The following is a 22,097-nucleotide window of genomic DNA, read 5'->3' on the forward strand; positions in this document are numbered from 1 at the left end:
CATTAAACATTTCCTTTTAAATAGCCTCGGATTGCCTATGCCTCTAATTTCAGCTGGGATTGAGTTCCAGTAACGTATGGTAGCACGTATGAATGAGTTGTTGTATGAGTTACTGTGGTGAATGGGAATGGACAAGAGGGAACGTGTGGATGACCTTGACGGAGCTCTATCGGAAGGGGAGAGGTATTTAAAGTCTGTTCTAAGATAGTCTGGTTTGCTCGTTTGCAGAATACTGTGGAGAAGGGAAACAGCATGGTATTTACGTCGTTCAGTCAATCTTAGCCACGACAGCTGAGAGAGGAAAGGGCTAATATGAGTTTGTATTGGGATATTTAATACTAATCGAGCACAAGCATTGTAGGCTCGCTGTAGTCGACATGAAAGTGTTTTGCTCATACTATTATAAACTAGATCTCTGTAGTCAAATATTGGAAATATTAGACTCTGTACTAATAATTTTCTTGTGTTTCTTGGAAGGAAGTCCCTCATCCTTTTTGCAAAATGTAATGAGTAGAATACTCTTTGACAAATTTTTGTGACGTGTTCCGACCAACTTAAGTGTTTATCGAATACTACTCCACGGTTCTTTACATGATCGCTAAATGTTACTGGTATTCCACTGAGCATAACACTGGGTATATGCGTGTTTTGTATTTTAGCATGAGATTTATACGTGCCAATTATGATGGCCTGTGATTTTGATGGGTTCACTTTCAGGCCATGTCTGCTAGTCCAGTCATTAATATTTGCTAGGTCTTCGTTTAACTTAGTGATTGAATTGTTTAAGTCATTAGGCTTAGTGTGAATATATAACTGAATATCATCTGCATACAGGTGATATTTACAATTGGTCAGCGTCTCAGATAAGTCGTTCATGTACAATGAGAACAAAAGTGGTGACAATACTCCTCCCTGAGCCACGCCCATCTTAGTGGTTTGCCACGAAGATGTATCGTTTCCCACTGATACGCGCTGCTGACGATCACTAAGATAGGAGTGTACCCAGGTTAAAGTGCTGTAAGAAAATTTCAGCACCTTAAGTTTAGCGAGTAATATGTCTCTATCTACACAATCGAAGGCTTTGCTTAAGTCCAAGAGAACAAGTATAGTCATTTGTCCTTTATCTATCGCTAGTTGCATGTCATTTGTCACTTTAACTAATGCAGTGGCAGTACTGTGGTTTTGTCTGAATCCCGATTGATATTTGTCAAGTAAGTTGTACTGTATAAGATATTCAGTCATTTGCTTATGTACTATTTTCTCCAACAATTTTCCTAATATAGGAAGGATACTTACAGGACGATAATCTTCGGGACTGTTGGGGTTGTTGTTTTTAGGGAAAGGTCGGATGATTGCATGTTTCCAATTCGAAGGAAATACTCCAGTCATGAGTGAGTTATTAATGATATGCGTGACCGCTGGAAGTATGATGTCTATGATTCTTTTCAAAGAGACAGGTTGATTCCATCATGGCCAGTGGACCCTGACTTTATTTCACTGAAGACTTCCCTAACGTCACTGGGGGTCACATGAGAAAAGTAGAACTGCTCGCCATTATGTCTTGTTTTTGAGGATATTCTGTTAATTACTGCTGCTTTGGTCTGTTCGTCAATCTGAGAGGATCGTGAGCTAAAGTATGAGTTTAGGTCAGCTAGTGGTACATTACAGTTGTCATTTGTCTTGTTTTTGCATAATCCCATTTCGCGAAGAGATTTCCAAATCTGACTACAATTTTGAGTGTTCAAAATATCATAAGAGTGACGTATTTTAGCATTTCTAATTAACTGTGTTGTTCTGTTTCGGAGTTTTTTATACTTTCCGAAATTGTCAGATGTAGGATATTTCACATAATAATTATAGGCTGCGTCTCTTATTTTCATCTGGTCGCGTATTTCTTGGGACAGCCATGGGTTTGAAGGTCTCTTTACCCTAATAGTGCATAGTGGTGCATGTCTGTCATATAGAGTCAGAAGTAGTTCGTTAAAATGATTTACTTTTCTGTCAATGTCATTTATGAATTGAATGTTGTGCCATTGTGTGTTAAGAGCATCTTCAAAAAATGCGTCTTCATTAAAGTGTTTAAAATCTCTATATGTAATTAATTTCGGCTTGAATTTAGGGCACTTCAAAGAATATGCAGCGTAAACCATGTCATGTCGGGAGAGACCGGGAACGGGCATTTGTCCATGAGTTAGGATTCGGTTGGTATTATCAGTAATTATTAGATCAAGGAGCGTGCGTGAGTTGGCTACATGGTGTGTAGGGTTTAGGGGTAGTATTGTCAAATTAATGGATGAAAACATCTCAGTCAATCGTTTTGTTTCAGTAGATTTGTTTGTCAAATCTGTATTAAAATCTTCCATTAAAATCAAATGCTCATACCTGGGTGCTAGATCATGTAGGGCTTCCTCTAGATTTGAGATGTTACCAGTCTTCAGTGGACGATACACCACACCAAGCAAGCACTTCATACCGCGAACTATGAGCTCAACGAACAAGAATTCGGGGCTACTGGAGAACTCACTGGGGGATTTTAATATCACCTTATATTTCACATCATCCCGTATATACATACCGACTCCTCCACCGAGCTTACCGCTCCTGTCATTCCTAACTAATGAATAACCATTCATACTAACAAGAGATGAAGGGATAGACTGACGCAACCACGACTCGGAGAATAGTATGGCATGCAGGTTGCAGGTTGAGAATATTTCAGAGAATTCAGGGAAATGCGGGAGAATGCTCTGAGTGTTTACATGAGCTATTTGTAAGGAGGTAGGGTAAGGCGAAAGAATGTCTTGAAGGTGATTAGCGGTACTTAGGGTGGGGGCTGGGAGATACAGGTAGTAACCTGCTTGGAACTGTCGGTTGGAGAGGCTGAAACTAGAGGCATTTGTTTCCTGGTTACTTATTGCTGCCAACTTAAAATTTAACTGTGGTTATAAAAGGAAAAACTACCCTAGATAAAATTAAGAAACTAAAAATTGAAATTAATGATAAAAATGTAGGCTATAACTAGAGTTGAAATTATGATTAAAATTCTATACAGCGGTATTTAGTTTACAGAATGTCGGCTCATGGTTAGCAAATACGATTGAGATCTTCGCGGTTTGACACAGGTATTTTACGAGTTCCCTGCTTAACATAGATTATGCCATCCTTTGACCACACGTTCCGCACACTGAACTTATTTATAGCGTCATAGCGTCTTGTAGAAGCCGCAGTCTCTCTGGGGATAGGTCCTCTCTGATTGTTTTATTTGTACCCTTGAGTTTCTTTTTGTTTATAAATATCGCATTTCTTTTCCGGTACGAAACAAACTTCACAATTATGGGTCTTGGAGGGCCAGTTTGACTTTTCCCAACCCTGTGCGATCTGTCTATTTCGTCCACTGAGAGTTCCACCCCAATTTCACGTGCAATATCAATGACAATATTGTCCGTGTTTTCTCCTGCAGTTTCTTCCACACCAAACACACGCAAGCACTGTCTTCTTTGGTACTGCTCTAAACTGTCTGTTTTAATTAGCAGCTCCCTTTTTAATTCCTTTATAGTCGTGTCTCTTTCTTGCAGCGTACGCGTTGCTCTACAACTGTCTTCATCACCTGATCTTGGATGAGGTTGGCAAGCGTGTTGAGAGTCTCCTTACTGCTCAGCGCTTCCTGCACTGCTTGCTTCACAATGGCTTCCATTGGTACCTCTTTAACTTTGGGTGGCATGGTTGTTTTTGTAGATATTTCGCTTCAGGTTTCACTGAACACTTCACGAACACTCTGACGTGAATAACTGTACAAGTTAGAGTAATGTATCACACTTGCGACTGTCAAACTGCTAAAATTCACCTCCTAATGCCGCAAAAACCACGAGCCTCGTATGCACACAAACACAAGCAACACGTTTTGAATACTTTTGTCTGTAGCGTGCCATTGCATGGAAGTGAAACAGGGACAATAACTAGCTCAGAAAGAGAATAGAAGCTTTTGAAATATGGTGTTTCAGAAGGATGCCGAAGGTGAGATGGATAGATAGAATCGCAAATGAAGAGATGCTGCATTGGATTAGTGAGAGGAGATACCTTCCACCCAATTTGCAGAAAAATGTACAATTCCTACATCCTACAATTCTTACAATGTTGCTAAATTTAACCAGAAGAAGACACAGAATGATAGGACACAATCTTAAGACACCCAAGGCTTGTACATTTTGTTTTTGTGGGACGTACAAGTGGTAAGAACGGTAGGGGTAGATCAAGGTGTGAATATGACAAGTAGATTGAAACAGATGAAGGATGCAGTAGTTACATAGAAATGAAAATATTAGGATTGGGTGGCATGGAGTGCTGCTTCAAACCAGTCAGTGGACCGATGACTCAAACAACAACAACAACAACCTAAACAGGTACTTGAAATCAAAAATTAACAATTTAACATGAATTCATCTTGTAGTACCAGCAATATTTTTACCACTGATCACTGTAGTATGTGTTTATATTGTGATTATATAATCTGATGTCGATTTCTATCACATGTACATTGCTCCCTTCAATGAGCACTTGCGCGTCGGAGTTCATCTTTCGAACGGATTTTTAAAATGATTTGTTGACGCCAACCTCAGTTGAGAAAGTATGAAGATGAAAGGAATGATGGTGTATGACACTGCGTAACGAGGTTGAAGAATCGGCTGCGACCTACGAATACGAACTGTCGCAGCATTTGCCTAGATGAAAAACCACAGAGAACCATTCTTAAGACAGCCGACGGTGGGGTTCGAACCCACTTGTCTACCGAATGCAGACCTTGGCTCCATTAATGACACGCGGCCGCTCCACTCGATGGTCAAAACAGCTTAACACCTACTTCAGTTGATCTGCTGAAGCAGAGCGTAAGAAGAACATATATTCTGAGGAAGGAGAAAAAGAAATTGGTATTACACAACGTGCGAAAGCTTGTGCCCATAAAATTCCAAAAAGAAATAGAGAATCTCTCCTTCTGAGTGTAACTTAATTAATGCATACAAAGGAAGAGCCAGCGTAAGAGCTCACAGCGAACAGAATGCTCACACTCACAAAAATCCGAGATCGCTCACAAACTCTGCGTCTTGTAGTTAATAGACTTGGAAACAAAAAAGCAAGTTGCCAAGCGAGTGACCCCAATTTGTTCGAACTGCAAGAGGCTGTTCGTGATATCGAAAGAGAAGTGTACAAAGGAAACCCAGCTAGAGAAATCTGGGGTACACCTAGAAATATGAAGTCGTGAGTCATAGCAGGTGACGCATGGTAAGAATCAGGCGGAGAATATTATGTAGGTAATTTAAATGTGACGTAAGTTATTGTAATATGTTGAGATAGGGCCATTCTGTCTGCAATCATGACAGACTCTTATTTTACGTGTAAATTGCTTTATTCTCTAGCAGTAGCGGCGATTGGGAATTAGAAAGAGGGAGGAGGGATGTACAGACAACAAAAAATACCCGAGCTTATGAGATACAGCAATGGGGGAGCGGGGTACACAATCTAAAACTGGAAAAATAAAGCTACAAAATGATAACATTTTTTTGCCCTGAGCGAATTTCGACAGAGAGGTGAAGGTTGACAGTTTACCAACTTATGAGATAATAATAGTTTTTTGACGTTTTGATTCAATACTATACAATAAAACTTTCACAAAGGAACACGCATTACAATTAAATAGAAGTACGGTACGCCGTGATTATATCATTAAAAATCCTTCAGTACGGTATTTGACTACACACTAAGAAACTAACGGACACTAAAGAGACTGCCAAACTGACGAATGCGTGCGGCAAGCGGGTGAATTATAACTCAGTGTTCATGACCTTGGCAAAAAAAAATAGATATTCCCCTGCTACCCTTCTTCACAGCACATCCAAAATCTCCACTACCTGCTGTGGTGCTATACAAATCACTTAGCCGCGACGAACGCAATTTTATGGCTATTTCCGCTAATTATTTTGTTAATAATTAAAGAAAATAAAGTACCATAAGTAATTAGCTGTTAAGACAGCAAGGCTGTTGAGGATCCAACCGACCCTTGGGCTGAGGGCTGACCATACATAGGCCTACATACATACTGTCCGCACACTTTATCTTGGTGCATTTACACCCTAGTGCTGAATCGGTCGACCTCAGTGATCTTCGAGATGCGTACTGGCAACCTTTGCAACACAAACTATGAATCGCTTATGCATCGCCGTGCGACATCTGGCGTACATGTTCCGTACTGTTGTTGTTGACATAACAAAGCCATGCGACATCTGGCGTACACGTTAAGTACTGTTGTTGTGTATATAACACAGCTCCCCCATATATTATAGGTTAGTAGGGAACATGAGTTCGGAACATCCGTCGACATCCAAGGACGCACCTGGAACTCCTCCAAGGAAACGACTAAAGCCGGTTATACACAGCGAGGCACGAAAAATAATAGCAAACGTTGCAAAATGCTGTGCCTTGGAGAAAAAACAGAAACAGCTCCTCGTCCCCCTCAACAAGGCTATTCAACGCGCTGCCGCGTATACAGGAAAATCTGCTTCGACTATTAATAGGATTAAGGCATATTCTGCCTCTCACCCCGGCGAATCTCCACGCTCCCCTGGTAAAAAGAGGTAGGTCCCTCTGACCAGTCTATCTAAGCGGTTCTAACCAATATCATGATGGATACTATTAGGTTGTCATGTGCAAGTGTTATATGCTGTTCTCCTCTTGCTCGTAGGGTGAGAACGCAAGGGAAGATAGAACTGAGTGATCGCGACAAACGAGTGATCAGGGACACCATCGAAAACTTCTATACCGTCCAAAAAGTGGTGCCTACCGTGAAGAAACTGATCCCTGTGCTGCAGAAAGAAATCAAGTGGTCGTGGAGCCCAACATCCCTCCGAAAAGTTTTGAAAGGTATGGGTTTTGTTTGGAAGAAAGTCCAAAACAAACGTGTTTTATTGCTGGAGAGGGCAGACGTCGTTGATTGGCGGGCACGCTTCCTCGTCCAAATTAAACATGCTAGGGAGGAAGGCTAGGAAGTATTTTACTTGGACGAGTCCTGGATTGACAATAATACAACAACTGGAAAATGTTGGCAGAGAGGAAACGATGTTGTGGGTGTTACAGCCTGGGGAAGCTCTACGAAAAGGCTAATAATTGCAAGTGTTGGATCTGAGAAAGGGTTCATACGAGAAGCACAATTAATATTTGACGCCAGAAGTACCCAAGGCGATTACCATGGCCAAATGAATGCCCACAATTTTGAGAAATGGTTCAAAACATCTGTGCTCCCTAATTTGCCTCCTGCATCTGTGATAGTGATGGATAATGCACCATATCATTCTCGACAGGTGGATAAAATACCATCGAGGTATGACACACGCGTGACAATGGTCCAGTGGCTACAGGGGAAGGGCATTGTCTGCGACGCAAGTCAAAGGAAAGAGGCTCTATATAGATTAGTTCAGGAACACAGGCCTCCTGATACAGTTTATGCTGTTGACGTCATGGCGGCTGAAAAAGGACACGTCGTCCTTCGTCTCCCTCCATACAACTGTGATCTGAACGCCACTGAATTGGCATGGGCAAAAATCAAACGAGAATTCAAAGGACGGAACATTACGGGAGACATGTCAGCCGTTAACCTTCGACGACTAACCATCGAGGCATTCCGTTCCGTATCGGCCGAAGATTGGAAAGGGTACTGCCGGAAAGTGAAAGAACTGGAGGAGGACTACTGGAGACACGACGGTGTAATGGAAATAGCCATGGACGACATTATAATGCATAGTACAGGAGAATGCAGTGACGATTGTGACAGTGATCTGTCTGAGATGTAATGTAAATAAAGATGTAACATATAGATATACAAATAAATTGTGACAAGGATTTGTCTGTAACTTAATGTAAATAAAGGTGTAGCACATACATATACACATTCATTGTGACAGGGATTGGTCTGTAAATTAATGTAAATAAAGGTGGAGCACATACATATACACATTCATTGTGACAGGGATTGGTCTGTAAATTAATGTAAATAACGTGTTGAACATACATATACACATTCATTGTGACAGGGATTGGTCTGTAAATTAATGTAAATAACGTGTTGAACATACATATACACATTAATTTTGACAGGGATTTGTCTGTACATTAATGTAAATAAAGGTGTAGTATCGATCGCTCATACTATCGATTCAATTCAGATTTCATTTTCATTCAGTTGGCAGCACCAGGCAGCACTATCGATACCGGGACAGCTCCCTCCTTACTCCTCACCCTGTACACAAATGCATCAACTTAAAGTGTGCGGATAGTACATACGTACGTACAATGATAGTATTTGAGTATTTTTGTTGGTTGTTTATTTTTACTTGGTTTGAAGTTATGTTTCTTCATTTGCTTTTAGCTAGAAGTTTGTTGTACCGGTAGTTCTTTATTCGTATGTATTTTTGAAATTGAAAACTACCGAATTCGGAGGGCAAAACCGAAAGGTAGACCTTCAAAACGGCGCGAAATAGAACTTCAGAATGCTATGTGAAAACAACAAAAACATAACCTCTCTGAAAAGAGTGAACCTATGAAACTTGAACAAGAATTTGGACCTTTTTCAAGAGAATGCTTGTCTACTACCCCTAGTACATGCCACAGTACTTCATATAAAGTGAGTGCTAGCAGTAGAAAGCTATGACATTCCACTGACAGTCACAGCTCAGAATCTGGACTGCAGCAAGGTGATGATGAGTACATACTTGTCCATTGAAGCACTTGGATGCATCTGTTTCAGGGTTTACAATGTTCTTAATGCCAAGAGAAATACTTTGTTGTACAACCTATAGAAAATAAGGGGTTCTATGCTAAACTGGTGGTAAAATGTGAGAGTTATTGAGTGGTAAATTCATCTTATACCCATTCTCGTTTGAGCAGCAAATCCTAGTGATCACCTTTTGCAGTAAATCATGTTGTAGTTGAAGGGATTCTAAACTGTGGCTTAGAATATGCAGGGAATAAAGAAGTATAGGAATTTAGTGCATGTCTGTAAAAACTTATGTTGAATGAGGAGGAAAGTAAACTATAAAGAGAAGTCCTAAGAGAAAGTAGGAAGGTGGTGGTATATGAAAACCTAGCCCTTAGTGATAATCAAACAAAGGATAGTGACACTGTAGACATAGTAAAAATTCTGTTAAAATATTGTCGTGTGCACAGTTGCCAAAGCTGAACTTGGAGATTCTCCAGAATGTGGAGTTTGGTTTGAGTGACACAAAAGCAAATAATCATTCATAGGAAGGGGAGTTAGGGATTGGAATAACTTACCAAGGGAGATGTTCAATAAGTTTCCAATTTCTTTGCAATCGTTTAAGAAAAGGCTAGGAAAACAGTAGATAGGAAATCTGCCTCCTGGGCGACTGCCCTAAATGCAGATCAGTAGTGATTGATTTGATTTGGAAGCAGTGGGGAATTATGAGGGTTATTCAGGTGCACTAGAAGTGGTTGCAGCAGATCACCTGTGAAAGAGATCCATTGTAGAATATAAAGATGAGATATTCAACACTGCTATGCGATGGAGCAGTAGCGTAGCCAGGATCGGCAGGTGGTGGGGGGTGTTATAGTTACAATATACTGATATAACACAGTGTGTGTGGTGTACACATGCATGACTTGTCATTATAAGGATACTGATACAATTGAATTATGTTAATATTCAGATGGCAGTGCACTACAAAATCTTACATTAAGATGCAGAACAAGAACAATACGATTGAGGCCAATAGTTTTACAGTGAATTGTGTGCCAAACCAAGTCTACCTTGGTGATGCACTTCGTTTATTATTCCTACTTCTTCTTGACTGTCGTTGTCGCCATTAGCGATAACATTACCCGAATGTGACGTGAAACTTATAGTTTCTCATTGAAGATGGCGCTCTAGCCATCTGTGTTGATACACAGTCTGTCTCTCGCTCTCCGGGTGTTAAAGTGGTCTGCTTGTGGTACGAACAATGGAGGGATCGAAAATGATGAACAAACTGGGATTTAAAATATGCTGCTTGATCTACGAATTGCCATTATTGTGGATTTACTTCTTTCAACGCTCGGCTTTCTGCTGGGAGTCATTATTTCGATTGACGTAAATATTTTGAGGATCCAGATGTGCTGCTCCCAGGTATTTCATTTCACGTGCCATAGTTACAAGAATGGTTCTATGTAATTGCATTCCCGTAGTCTTTTATTACCTGTCTTTGTAGGCTTTTAGTTAATTAATTTTGTGTGTGTTTCAATTTTTTCTTTCCTTGTTTGTGTGCACACGCGCAAGAGCGGAGAGTGGTATTTACCTACCTATTTGTTTGGGCCTTTGTGTTTGTGGGTTTTGAGACCATGCTCTTCTGTTTTCTCATCATTTTGAATCATGGCTGAGTATTGGTATATTGTATGATTTGACGCTGCAGGGTTTAATCCATGTTTGTCCATGTGAGGCAATTTGGATGTACCGGGTAGCGGGTCGAGGAAAGTTGAGATTGCTACAATTATATTTGGATCAGCCTTGCCTATTTTCGTGGCAGTCCAGCATTGTATCTGTGGTGTTCAAATCAAGCTTGTAAGTCCATGATATCCGTCGCTATCCTGCGCGTAAGTATACACCACATGCCTTGACACACCAGCCTGGTCTGGGTTGAATTTATATTGGGTCCCTCTTCTTGTTCATACGTGTGTGTGTGTGTGTGTGTGTGTGTGTGCGCGCGCGCGCATGTTGTGTCTGTCTGTGTGCGGTTTATAATACTCTCTGTATCTCGTAATCTTGATTTGGTTTTTATTTCTTTGTCTTTTCTGTTTTCATTTCAGTTGGCCGATTTCTAGGTCATTATCTGCTCCATTGTCGGTGATTAGTTTTTGTTTTTGTAACTGTGGCAACATTTTTTTTCATTTGCTTCTGCTCCTTTGAGAGGCTGTGCTTTGCCATTGTTGTTGTGACACGCTAGCATCGAGTGGATGCTCGTTTGGAGCACGGATATGCTAACTGTTGATATGTGTGCAGTCCGCATTTGTACTACTGCATTATTCCTTTCGTGGTTCAATTTTCTGATTCCTTCGATAACGTGTTCCACGTCACATTATTTTTTGAAACAAGTTTGTATTTGTATGCGGTCGTACGGAAGTGAATACTGCTATCGTATGCACTGTCGCCGTGTAACACATAACTTACTGTCATCGAACGGGATCCTACTTGATGTTCTATTTTTCTGCAGTTATGTAAGTAATTTTTAATGCAGCTTCCCAATTTTGCTTTCATTTTAATATTGTGTGTGTGTTGGTAATAAACCCCATTTTTTCTTGATCCATTATTTTTTTCATGGGGGATATGGGTCCTTGCCTGTCTGTCCTTTTGCTCCCCTTTAGTGTACGCATGGGTCCAGTTCCAAACTGTTTTAGTTCGTTCAAGTCCATCCACAGCAATTTATGAGGAGAGGTAAGTATCTGCGTCCAACTACTTTTATTTTTTTGGATACACCAAGGTGTCAGAATTTAGTCCTGCAGGAGTTTTTTTATGTGCCAATAAATCTACCGACACGAGGCTGACGTATTTGAGCAACTTCAAATACCACCAGACTGAGCCAGGGTCGAACCTGCCAAGTTGGGGTCAGAAGACCAGTGCCTGAACCGTCTGAGCCACTCAGCCCAGCCGTTTATAGTTTATTGTCAGTTTCTGTTTATTTTCTTTTTGCAAAAATTCTATGCATGGGGGAAGGTTCTAACCCCAGTAAGACACACCCCCCCCCCAGCTATGCCCCTGTGATGGAGATACCAAGACCTACATTCATCTGACAAAAGAAAAGTGTTTGATGACATTCCTAAAGTGAAAGAATGTGTAAACCATGTTTTAAAGAGAATGGGCACAGGGTTGAGGAAGGTTGTGTAGGAGTGGAAATAGAAAGGAAATAATCTGACTGACAGAGCAAATGCAACACCAAGAAGGAGTGGTCAGAACTTTATGCCAATTGCAGGGTAGACTGACGTCACTGAGGTATGCTCATGATGTGAAATGCGCCGCTGTGCTGCGCACGTAGCGAACGATAAATGGGACACGGCGTTGGCGAATGGCCCACTTCGTACCGTGATTTCTCAGCCGACAGTCATTGTAGAACGTGTTGTCGTGTGCCACAGGACACGTGTATAGCTAAGAATGCCAGGCCGCCGTCAACGGAGGCATTTCCAGCAGACAGACGACTTTACGAGGGGTATGGTGATTGGGCTGAGAAGGGCAGGTTGGTCGCTTCGTCAAATCGCAGCCGATACCCACAGGGATGTGTCCACGGTGCAGCGCCTGTGGCGAAGATGGTTGGCGCAGGGACATGTGGCACGTGCGAGGGGTCCAGGCACAGCTCGAGTGACGTCAGCACGCGAGGATCGGCGCATCCGCCGCCAAGCGGTGGCAGCCCCGCATGCCACGTCAACCGCCATTCTTCAGCATGTGCAAGACACCTTGGCTGCTCCAATATCGACCAGAACAATTTCCCGTCGATTGGTTGAAGGAGGCCTGCACTCCCGGCGTCCGCTCAGAAGACTACCATTGAGTCCACAGCATAGACGTGCACGCCTGGCATGGTGCCGGGCTAGAGCGACTTGGATGAGGGAATGGCGGAACGTCGTGTTCTCCGATGAGTCACGCTTCTGTTCTGTCAGTGATAGTCACCGCAGACGAGTGTGGCGTCGGCGTGGAGAAAGGTCAAATCCGGCAGTAACTGTGGAGCGCCCTACCGCTAGACAACGCGGCATCATGGTTTGGGGGGCTATTGCGTATGATTCCACGTCACCTCTAGTGCGTATTCAAGGCACGTTAAATGCCCACTGCTACGTGCAGCATGTGCTGCGGCCGGTGGCACTCCCGTACCTTCAGGGGCTGCCCAATGCTCTGTTTCAGCAGGATAATGCCCACCCACACACTGCTCGCATCTCCCAACAGGCTCTACGAGGTGTACAGATGCTTCCGTGGCCAGCGTACTCTCCGGATCTCTCACCAATCGAACACGTGTGGGATCTCATTGGACGCCGTTTGCAAACTCTGCCCCAGCCTCGTACGGACGACCAACTGTGGCAAATGGTTGACAGAGAATGGAGAACCATCCCTCAGGACACCATCCGCACTCTTATTGACTCTGTACCTCGACGTGTTTCTGCGTGCATCGCCACTCGCGGTGGTCCTACATCCTACTGAGTCGATGCCGTGCGCATTGTGTAACCTGCATATCGGTTTGAAATAAACATCAATTATTCGTCCGTGCCGTCTCTGTTTTTTTCCCAACTTTCATCCCTTTCGAACCACTCCTTCTTGGTGTTGCATTTGCTCTGTCAGTCAGTGTACATTTCGTATGCTTAAAGAGAGTACTCTCCAATTAGTTTCTATACAAATGCAATCCTTAAAAATATTCCTTACCTACCTAAAATGAAAAGAGCTGTATTTGCAACTCTTAGCCACTGCAGTTCAACGGATGAAACTCCTGACCACCAGGGGTGCCCTACTGGACAAGATTCATGGTGTTTTTTAGAACTAAAAACCTGCCGTGATATAAACAGTTAAATATGAAAGGAGGTGGCACTTGGTATTCGAGCATAGAGGATAAAGTGTAAAATTACTTGTAAAACATTGGCATTCTCTACATCTTCACATTGCCATCTGTCTCTTCCCCTTTTCCAGAATTCTGGCTTTCTTCGTATCCCGCACCTCCCATTTGAAGACTGCAGATCTGTCAAGATGGCCTCTTCCTTACCACCATCCCGGTGAAGCAAAACGGAGCTCATTGGGACTAAGAAGAGGTGGATATAAAAGAATAGGTATTAAAGGGGAGCGAGTTCATCTGTTTGAAGGCAATATTGTGTATGAATATGTAGAAATTGTATTTATCATTTTGTGTTTTCTGGTTTGTTTTTTTTTTCTCCTGTATCTACTGTTCTCTCCTCCAGTAGCCTACTGAACCACCATTCTGGTTTTTTTTCACTTATGTTCCTATCTTTCTATACATGACCCTATTTGACATATGTTTGTTCTAATTCATCTTCAAATACACTGAAGAAAATGGAAATTGCAACACCCAGAAGGAGTGGTGCTACATTGCTGCAATTGAACATGCAGGACAAGTATTCAGTTGTGATTTGATGATTACACTTTCAGGTCCCTCTGACTGCAAGTTTGGACAACAATCAATACAGGATGTGCCCACCACGAGCTGCAATACATTGATGAATTCGTCGAGGCATGGAGTCAAGAAGGCCCTGGATCGCTTCCTGAGGAATTGTGGCCCATGCTTGTTGCACTGCATGGTCAGTTGTTTCAGAGTTGTGGGTGGCTGAGGACGGTTGGCCAGTTGTCGACCCATCATGTCCCACACATGTTCAATAGAACTGAGGTCCAGGGATCTGGCAGGCCATTCTAAGGTTGTGATGTCATAGAGAGCTTCTCTGGAGATGCGTGCAGTGTGAACCCAGGCATTGTCCTGCTGAAACATTCCATTAGCAATGTTCGCCATCAAAGGGAAAACCACTGGATTGAATACCCTATCAACGTACTGTCGAGCAGTCATAGTGCCTTCAACAAGCACTAATTGTGATTTCACATTAAAGCCAATAGCTCCCCAGACCATAATGCTTGGTGTTGACCCTGTGTGCCTCTCAACAATAAGACCTGGGCGGCCCCTCTCCCTGGTACGTCGGCGCACACGATTCCGGCGATAAATGCAAGCATGACAGAAGCGTGATTCATCACTAAAGACGACCCTATGCCATTCGTCGACCCACGTCGATCTTTCTCGACATCAGGCCAGCCTTAAACATCGCTGTTGTGGAGTCAATGGAACACCTTCTGCAGGGACACGGGCTCATAAGCCAGCTGCATGCAGGCGATTACCAACTGTTTGTGGGGTGCCACAGCTGCTCGAATTTGCGCTGCTGTTGCATGGGGTTCCATCGGGGCCATCCAAATGATGCGGCGATCCTCTTTCACAGTTGTCTGTCGTGCTGGGCCTGTGCCAGGTCTACAAGTGTGGGTACCTTCATTTGACCACTGCTGCCATACACGTTGTACCGTAGAAGCCTGTCGGCCAACAGGTGCAGCGACAGTCCTTAGCGATAATTCAGCCTCACACAGCCCAATTATCCGAGCCCTCTCAAACGGCGACAGTTGTTGATAGCATGCTCTTCTCTGTCGTCGAGGCATGTTTGACGGGGAACACTTCACTGCACAGACTGCAAGTCAACTACAGTACACCAGAGTCTGTATACTGGAGTTGATTCCTCCGCGACCAATCACGTGGGGAGACCTGTAGCAACAATTGAATGGGTCTGAAACTTTGATAGTTTACATACCTACATGGCATCGTTCCATCTCTTGAAAATCAACACAAACGACTAATGCCTTCATGGTGTTGCAATTTCCATTTTCTTAAGTGTAGTATTTTCTCTTCATAATTCTCAATCAGTATATTAATCTTCCTCATTCTTGTTCTGGCTGCACATTGCTGAGTCCTGCTGTTTGTTTCCTGTCACACAGAATGTACTGTGCCGAGGTTGATGTGACATCTGCGGGGACATAAATTATGCATTATGGATTTTCCTGTGGACATTAAGAATGAGCCTGTGTGGCCTGAGGAACTCTGTGATGTGAGTATTATTATTCAGACCCACTGTATTTCTTTCTAAAGCTTCACCTCGATTTATTAGTTTTGAAGGGGCACATTTGATTTTGCCCTTAGTCTGTTATGACTTAGTGAAAGTAAAAAAAATAAATGAGTGTCAGCCAAACTTGCACCAAGTAAGCCATTTCTTCTTCCTCCAAATGTTTGTTTATTTTCATTCATAATCGATTTTGGCCAGCTATGGACCACGTAAATAACTCTTTATGACTTCAATTTTCTTTGGCACTAGTATTCTTTCACTGTCTTGCTTACAGCTTCTTTCTTTGCAGCCGTACAATGTTGCTTCTTCTTCTTCTTCATCACTGTTTCTGGATCTAAAAACCCCCAAATGTGTGTGTCATGTTCCTGAAAGTGGTTCTGTTGTAGATGTCTTGATCCATGATATTAATTTCTTGCAGATTCCTCTTGGTGTTAACAAACCATTTATCATAAGAGATGCCTTTCCTATTGGGCTTCTTGAAATGGTTAAAAAAATTCTGATGAGTCTGCCGTCAGGCATCCTTGAAATATGTCCAAAGAATTTAACGCTTCATTTACGTATTGTATCTGAAATCTTGCTGCATGTTTTATACACTTCTTTGTTACAGTGTAATCAGTATGTGTCACCACATCTTTTTGGTCCGAGAAGTTTTCTTAAAATCTGCCTTTCCTTCTTCTTGATTTCTTCATTGCCTTTTCTGGTTGTTAATCCTAGTCATTCTGAAGCATACAGAGACTCTGGTTGGATTACTGTTTGATAGTGTCATAGTTTTTCAATTTCTAAAACAAACAATAATCTTGGAAATAATTTATCTTTTGTATGTGCACAGATGTTCAAATTGTTCTTAATAAAAACAGAACTCTAAACATCTTGGGTGCCAGGTCACTATGGAGACTAGAAATATGAGTCTGGTGGCTAATGTTTTTCTTACGTTGGTATTCCCAGTTATTTTTACCTGCCAGAGATTTGATTTTTACGTGAATGGATGGATTAATAATAAATTATAATAAATTTGTTAAAGGTATAAAGTTTCATATTTACCTTGAATCTCAAATAAAGACAGTGCACGGTTTTGTCAAGTGCGATCATCTTGCTGAGAAACTGTGTCTTTCTTCCATCGTAGGTTTATAATTGGACACCAGATGGCACCAGCTGAATACTGCTTCTTTTATCTTCACTTTTGAAAGTCTTTGAAAAGCAAGCAATTGTCTGGAAACATTTATTTAGCTGTAGAAGTGAGTACTTTCTTATACTCTTAGAATCAAGGAGATTCTGAAATCGAGCCACGTGATTTTCGAAGATCTTAGTAACAGTACTGATGGTGACAGTGATTATTGTGTTCATTCTGATGAGCAAATTATTCCTAAAAGTAATGAAAGTAATCGCAAAGTACAAGGTGCCTCAGAAGTAATGAGAAATTCCAATAACCAAAATGATGTTCAAGTCAGTGCAGGTAATGTTATGGCATGTAATGGCAGTATGTCAGTATTCAAAGAAATTAATGAAGGGGTAAGTGTGAACTGTGTGATGTTTGGGACATCACTGCATGTTTTCAATTATTGAACTATATAATTAATTGATAAGATGTATATATTTAATCACTGATAGGTCATGTTTAAATTAGTATGTATATATATATAGGGTTTTTATCATCCATTTCAATCATCATTTCATTTCTTTGTATCGCGGCTATAACGTATTCTGAACGAACAAATTATTGGGTAAAGTATTTCAACATCATTCATATTTATAACCTGCAGTACCTCCTCTGGGAACCATGTGACCTTGCCGCGGCGGGGAGGCTTGCGCGTCCCAGTGATGCAGATAGCCGAGCCGCAGGTGCAACCATATCGGATGGGTATCTGTTGAGAGACCAGACTAACGAATGGTTCATCGAAAGGGGGTATCACCGATCTCGATAGCTGCAGTCGCTTAAGTGCGGCCAGTATCCAGTATTCGGGAGATAGTAGGTTCGAATCCCACTGTCGGCAGCTCTGAAAATGGTTTTCCGTGGTTTCCCATTTTCACACCAGGCAAATGCTGGGGCTGTACCTTAATTAAGGCCACGGCCGCTTACTTCCCACTCCTAGCCCTTTCCTGTCCCATCGTCGCCGTAAGACCTATCTGTGTCGGTGCGACGTAAAACAACTAGCAAAAAAAAAAAAAAAAAAAAACGAAAGGGGGTATCAGCCTTTCGGTAGTTGCAAGGGCGGCAGTCTGAATGATTGACTGATACGGCCTTGTAATAATACTCAACATGGCTTAGCTGTGTTGGTACTGCTACACGGCTGAAAGCAACGGGGAAACTACAGCCGTAACTAACTCCTGAGGACATGCAGCTCTCTCTGTATGAATGATGTACTGATGATGACTTCCTCCCGGGTAAAATATTCCGGAGGTAAACTAGTCCCCCATTCGGATCTCCGGGTTGGGACTACACGAGAGGGGGCGATCATCAGGAAGATGGATACTGACATTCTGTGAGTCGGAGTGTGGAATGTTAGAAGTTTGAATCGTTGTGGTAGGTTAGAGAATCTGAAAAGGGAGATGGATAGGCTAAAGTTAGATGTAGTTGGCATAAGTGAAGTACGTTGGCAGGAAGAACAAGATTTTTGGTCAGGCGACTACCGAATTATCAACACAAAATCAAACAGAGGAAATGCAGGAGTTGGTTTAATAATGAATAAGAAAATAGGGCAGCGAGTAAGCTACTACGACCAGCATAGTGAAAGAATTATTGTCGTTAAGATAGACACCAAACCAATGCCCACCACAATAGTGCAGGTCTATATGCCTACTAGTTCAGCGGATGATGAAGAAATCGAAAGAATACATGAGGAGATAGAAGATTTAATACAATATGTAAAAGGTGACGAGAATCTAATTGTGATGGGAGACTGGAATGCAGTGGTAGGCCAAGGAAGAGAAGGTAGTACAGTAGGAGAATTAGGATTGGGACAAAGGAACGAAAGAGGAAGTCGGCTGGTTGAATTCTGCACTGATCATAATTTAGTCCTTACCAATACTTGGTTCAAACACCACAAACGACGGCTGTATACGTGGACGAGACCTGGAGACACTGGAAGGTATCAAATAGACTTCATTATGATTAGGCAGAGATTCAGAAACCAGGTGTTGGATTGCAAAACTTTCCCAGGAGCAGACGTGGACTCTGACCACAACTTGTTGGTCATGAAATGCCATCTGAAGTTGAAGAAATTGAAGAAGGGAAAGAATGCAAAAAGATGGGATCTAGACAAGTTGAAAGAAAAGAGCGTCAGGGATTGTTTCTAGGAACATGTTGCACAAGGACTAAATTAAAAGGCTGAAGGAAACACTATAGAGGAAGAGTGGAGAGTCATGAAAAATGAAGTCAGTAGGGCTGCTGAAGAAATGTTAGGAAGGAAGAAAAGATCAACTAAGAATCAGTGGATAACTCAGGAGATACTAGACGTGATTGATGAACGACGAAAATACAAGAATGCTAGAAATGAAGAGGGCAGAAAAGAATACAGACGATTAAAGAATGAAGTGGATAGAAAGGGCAAGGTAGCTAAGGAAGAATGGCTGAAGGAGAAATGCAAGGATGTCGAAGGCTGTATGGTCCTGGGAAAGGTAGATGCTGCATACAGGAAAATCAAGGAAACCTTTGGAGAAAGGAAATCTAGGTGTATGAATATTAAGAGCTCAGATGGAAAACCACTTCTAGGGAAAGAAGACAAAGCAGAAAGATGACAGGAGCATAGCCAACAGTTCTATCAAGGTAAAGATGTAGATAATTTGGTTCTGGAACATGAAGAGGCTGTTGATGCTGATGAAATGGGAGACCCAATTTTGAGGTCAGAGTTTGACAGAGCTGTGAGAGACCTCAATAGGAACAAGGCACATGGAATTGACGACATTCCCTCTGAATTACTGACTGCCTTAGGAGAAACCAGCATGGCAAGGTTATTTCATTTAGTGTGCAAGATGTATGAGACAGGAGAAGTCCCATCCAAGTTTCGGAAGAATGTTGTTATACCTATTCCCAAGAAAGCCAGTGCTGACAGGTGTGAAAACTACCGCACCATTAGTTTAGTATCTCATGCCTGCAAAATTTTAACACGTATTATTTACAGAAGAATGGAAAAACAAGTTGAAGCTGAGTTGGGAGAAGATCAATTTGGCTTCAGAAGAAATGTAGGAACACGTGAAACAATCCTGACTTTACGTCTGATCTTAGAGGATCGAATCAAGAAGGACAAGCCCACATACATGGCATTCGTAGATCTAGAAAAGGCATTCGATAATGTTGATTGGACCAAGCTATTTATGATTCTGAAGATGATAGGGATCAGATACCGAGAACGAAGAATTATCTACAATCTGTATAAAAATCAGTCTGCAGTGATAAGAATCGAGGGCTTTGAAAAAGAAGCAGCAATCCAGAAAGGAGTGAGGCAAGGCTGCAGTTTGTCCCCTCTCCTTTTCAATGTTTACATAGAACAGGCAGTAAAGGAAATCAAAGGGAAATTTGGAAAGGGAATCACAGTCCAAGGAGAAGAAATCAAAACCTTGAGATTTGCCGAATATATTGTTATTTTATCTGAGACTGCAGAAGATCTTGAGAAGTTGCTGAATGGTATGGATGAAGTCTTGGGTAAGGAGTACAAGATGAAAATAAATAAGTCCAAAACAAAAGTAATGGAGTGCAGTCGAACGAAGGCAGGTGATGCAGGAAATATTAGATTAGGAAATGAAGTCTTAAAGGAAGTAGATGAATATTGTTACTTGGGTAGTAAAATAACTAACGATGGCAGAAGTAAGGAGGACATAAAATGCAGACTAGCACAAGCAAGGAAGAGCTTTCTTAAGAAAAGAAATTTGCTCACTTCAAACATTGATATAGGAATTAGAAAGATGTTTTTGAAGACTTTCGTGTGGAGCGTGGCATTGTATGGAAGTGAAACATGGACGATAACTGGCTCAGAAAGAAAGAGAATAGAAGCTTTTGAAATGTGGTGTTACAGAAGAATGCTGAAGGTGAGATGGATAGATCAAATCACGAATGAAGAGATACTGAATCGAATTGGTGAGAGGAGATCGATTTGGCTAAATTTGACGAGAAGAAGAGATAGAATGATTGGACACATCTGAAGACACCCAGGACTTGTTCAGTTGGTTTTTGAAGGAAGTGTAGGGGGTAAGAACGGTAGGGTTAGACCAAGGTATGAATATGACAAGCAGATTAGAGCAGATGTAGGATGCAATAGTTACGTAGTTATGAAAAGGTTAGCACAGGATAGGGTGGCATGGACAGCTGCATCAAACCAGTCTATGGACTGATGACTCAAACAACACAACCTGCAGTAAATTTTCCAATAGCCATTGTGAGGTAACCAGAGTCAGCAGGCTAATTTCAGCCCGTTTCCAGGAAAAGTACTTCACCTAATGAAGAGACAGTTGATACATTATAAATGCCCACTTTTCGAACTTAGCTACCTGACGCATTATTTCAGCGGGAAATTTCAGCCTATGTGAATGAACATATTGAAGCAACGTGATGGATTCACAGCAATACATAGGAGAAGGGATGAGACCTCGAATCTTACGGGACCATGTGATATGGCTGATGGAAGGAGACTTTTGAACCTATATACGTCGTAGACAAGAGCTGGAGAGGACAGTCTTATTCTTACTTGTGAGCTGATTGTCACTTGTATTCGGATTCTGATTCTGATTCTCACTCTTGGAAGACACTCTTACTACGATTCTACGTCTGCACATCGGAGAACATTTTAACTTAGTTCACTTCGCATCTGAGTAGTACCGTAGGATACTACTCAAAAGTTACTCTCATTGGGACTTGTTATCTCAATGACGAGAGGTAGTCAACGGGAGACTGGTTATGACTAGTATAGGGAAGGAGAGCTTTTATTATGAATTTAGCTATGCTACTGTTCTGTAATACGGAAGAATACAAGTGTATTCTCTCCATTAACATAACCCATGTTGGTTTTGCACTTAAAATTAGGACTCATTACGTCTTTATGTAAGGAGTAAAGTAGGAAGTGTTAAAGGCAGGAAAAGCATAAGTAGGACTGGAATCCAACAACAGATGAGACAGCCGGTACGAGAGATCCACACATCTTCAGCTTCAAGACAACAGAGTCTACATATGGTGAGCTTATGGCATAAGTTACTGCAAGTCTTTGCGCAACAGTTCATATTCTTAGAATTAATTTCATTCAAATTTTCTTTTGCTTCCGTAAGTTTAGATTTCGTTAATACGCCATTACGTCACGTTTTTCATCCTAATAAATAGCTGTTTTAATTTGTATTTCATGAAATTATTATTCATGATCCTTAAATTCCAAGTTAGTACTTAATGATTTGTGTTCCGTTCACCTCACCCCTGGGAGTTTTTTGAGTCTCATTATGTATTATTATTA

The 22,097-nt window shown here is 41.7% G+C and overlaps 1 protein-coding gene across 1 annotated transcript in view; it reads left to right on the plus strand.

The window, feature by feature from the left end:
- The first annotated feature begins 5,188 nt into the window (after nt 1-5,188).
- LOC136885383 (zinc finger protein 383) overlaps nt 5,189-22,097 on the plus strand; it is a 61,623-nt gene continuing 44,714 nt past the window's right edge. Inside the window, exons 1-3 of the mRNA XM_068230268.1 lie at nt 5,189-5,267; nt 13,694-13,830; nt 15,542-15,651. Coding sequence (XP_068086369.1) covers nt 15,595-15,651 — 57 coding nt within the window. The 5' untranslated portion in view covers nt 5,189-5,267; nt 13,694-13,830; nt 15,542-15,594. The remainder of the gene's footprint in view (nt 5,268-13,693; nt 13,831-15,541; nt 15,652-22,097) is intronic.

The sequence above is a fragment of the Anabrus simplex genome, chromosome 14 (assembly GCF_040414725.1).
Source record: "Anabrus simplex isolate iqAnaSimp1 chromosome 14, ASM4041472v1, whole genome shotgun sequence".
Lineage (NCBI taxonomy): Eukaryota > Metazoa > Arthropoda > Insecta > Orthoptera > Tettigoniidae > Anabrus > Anabrus simplex.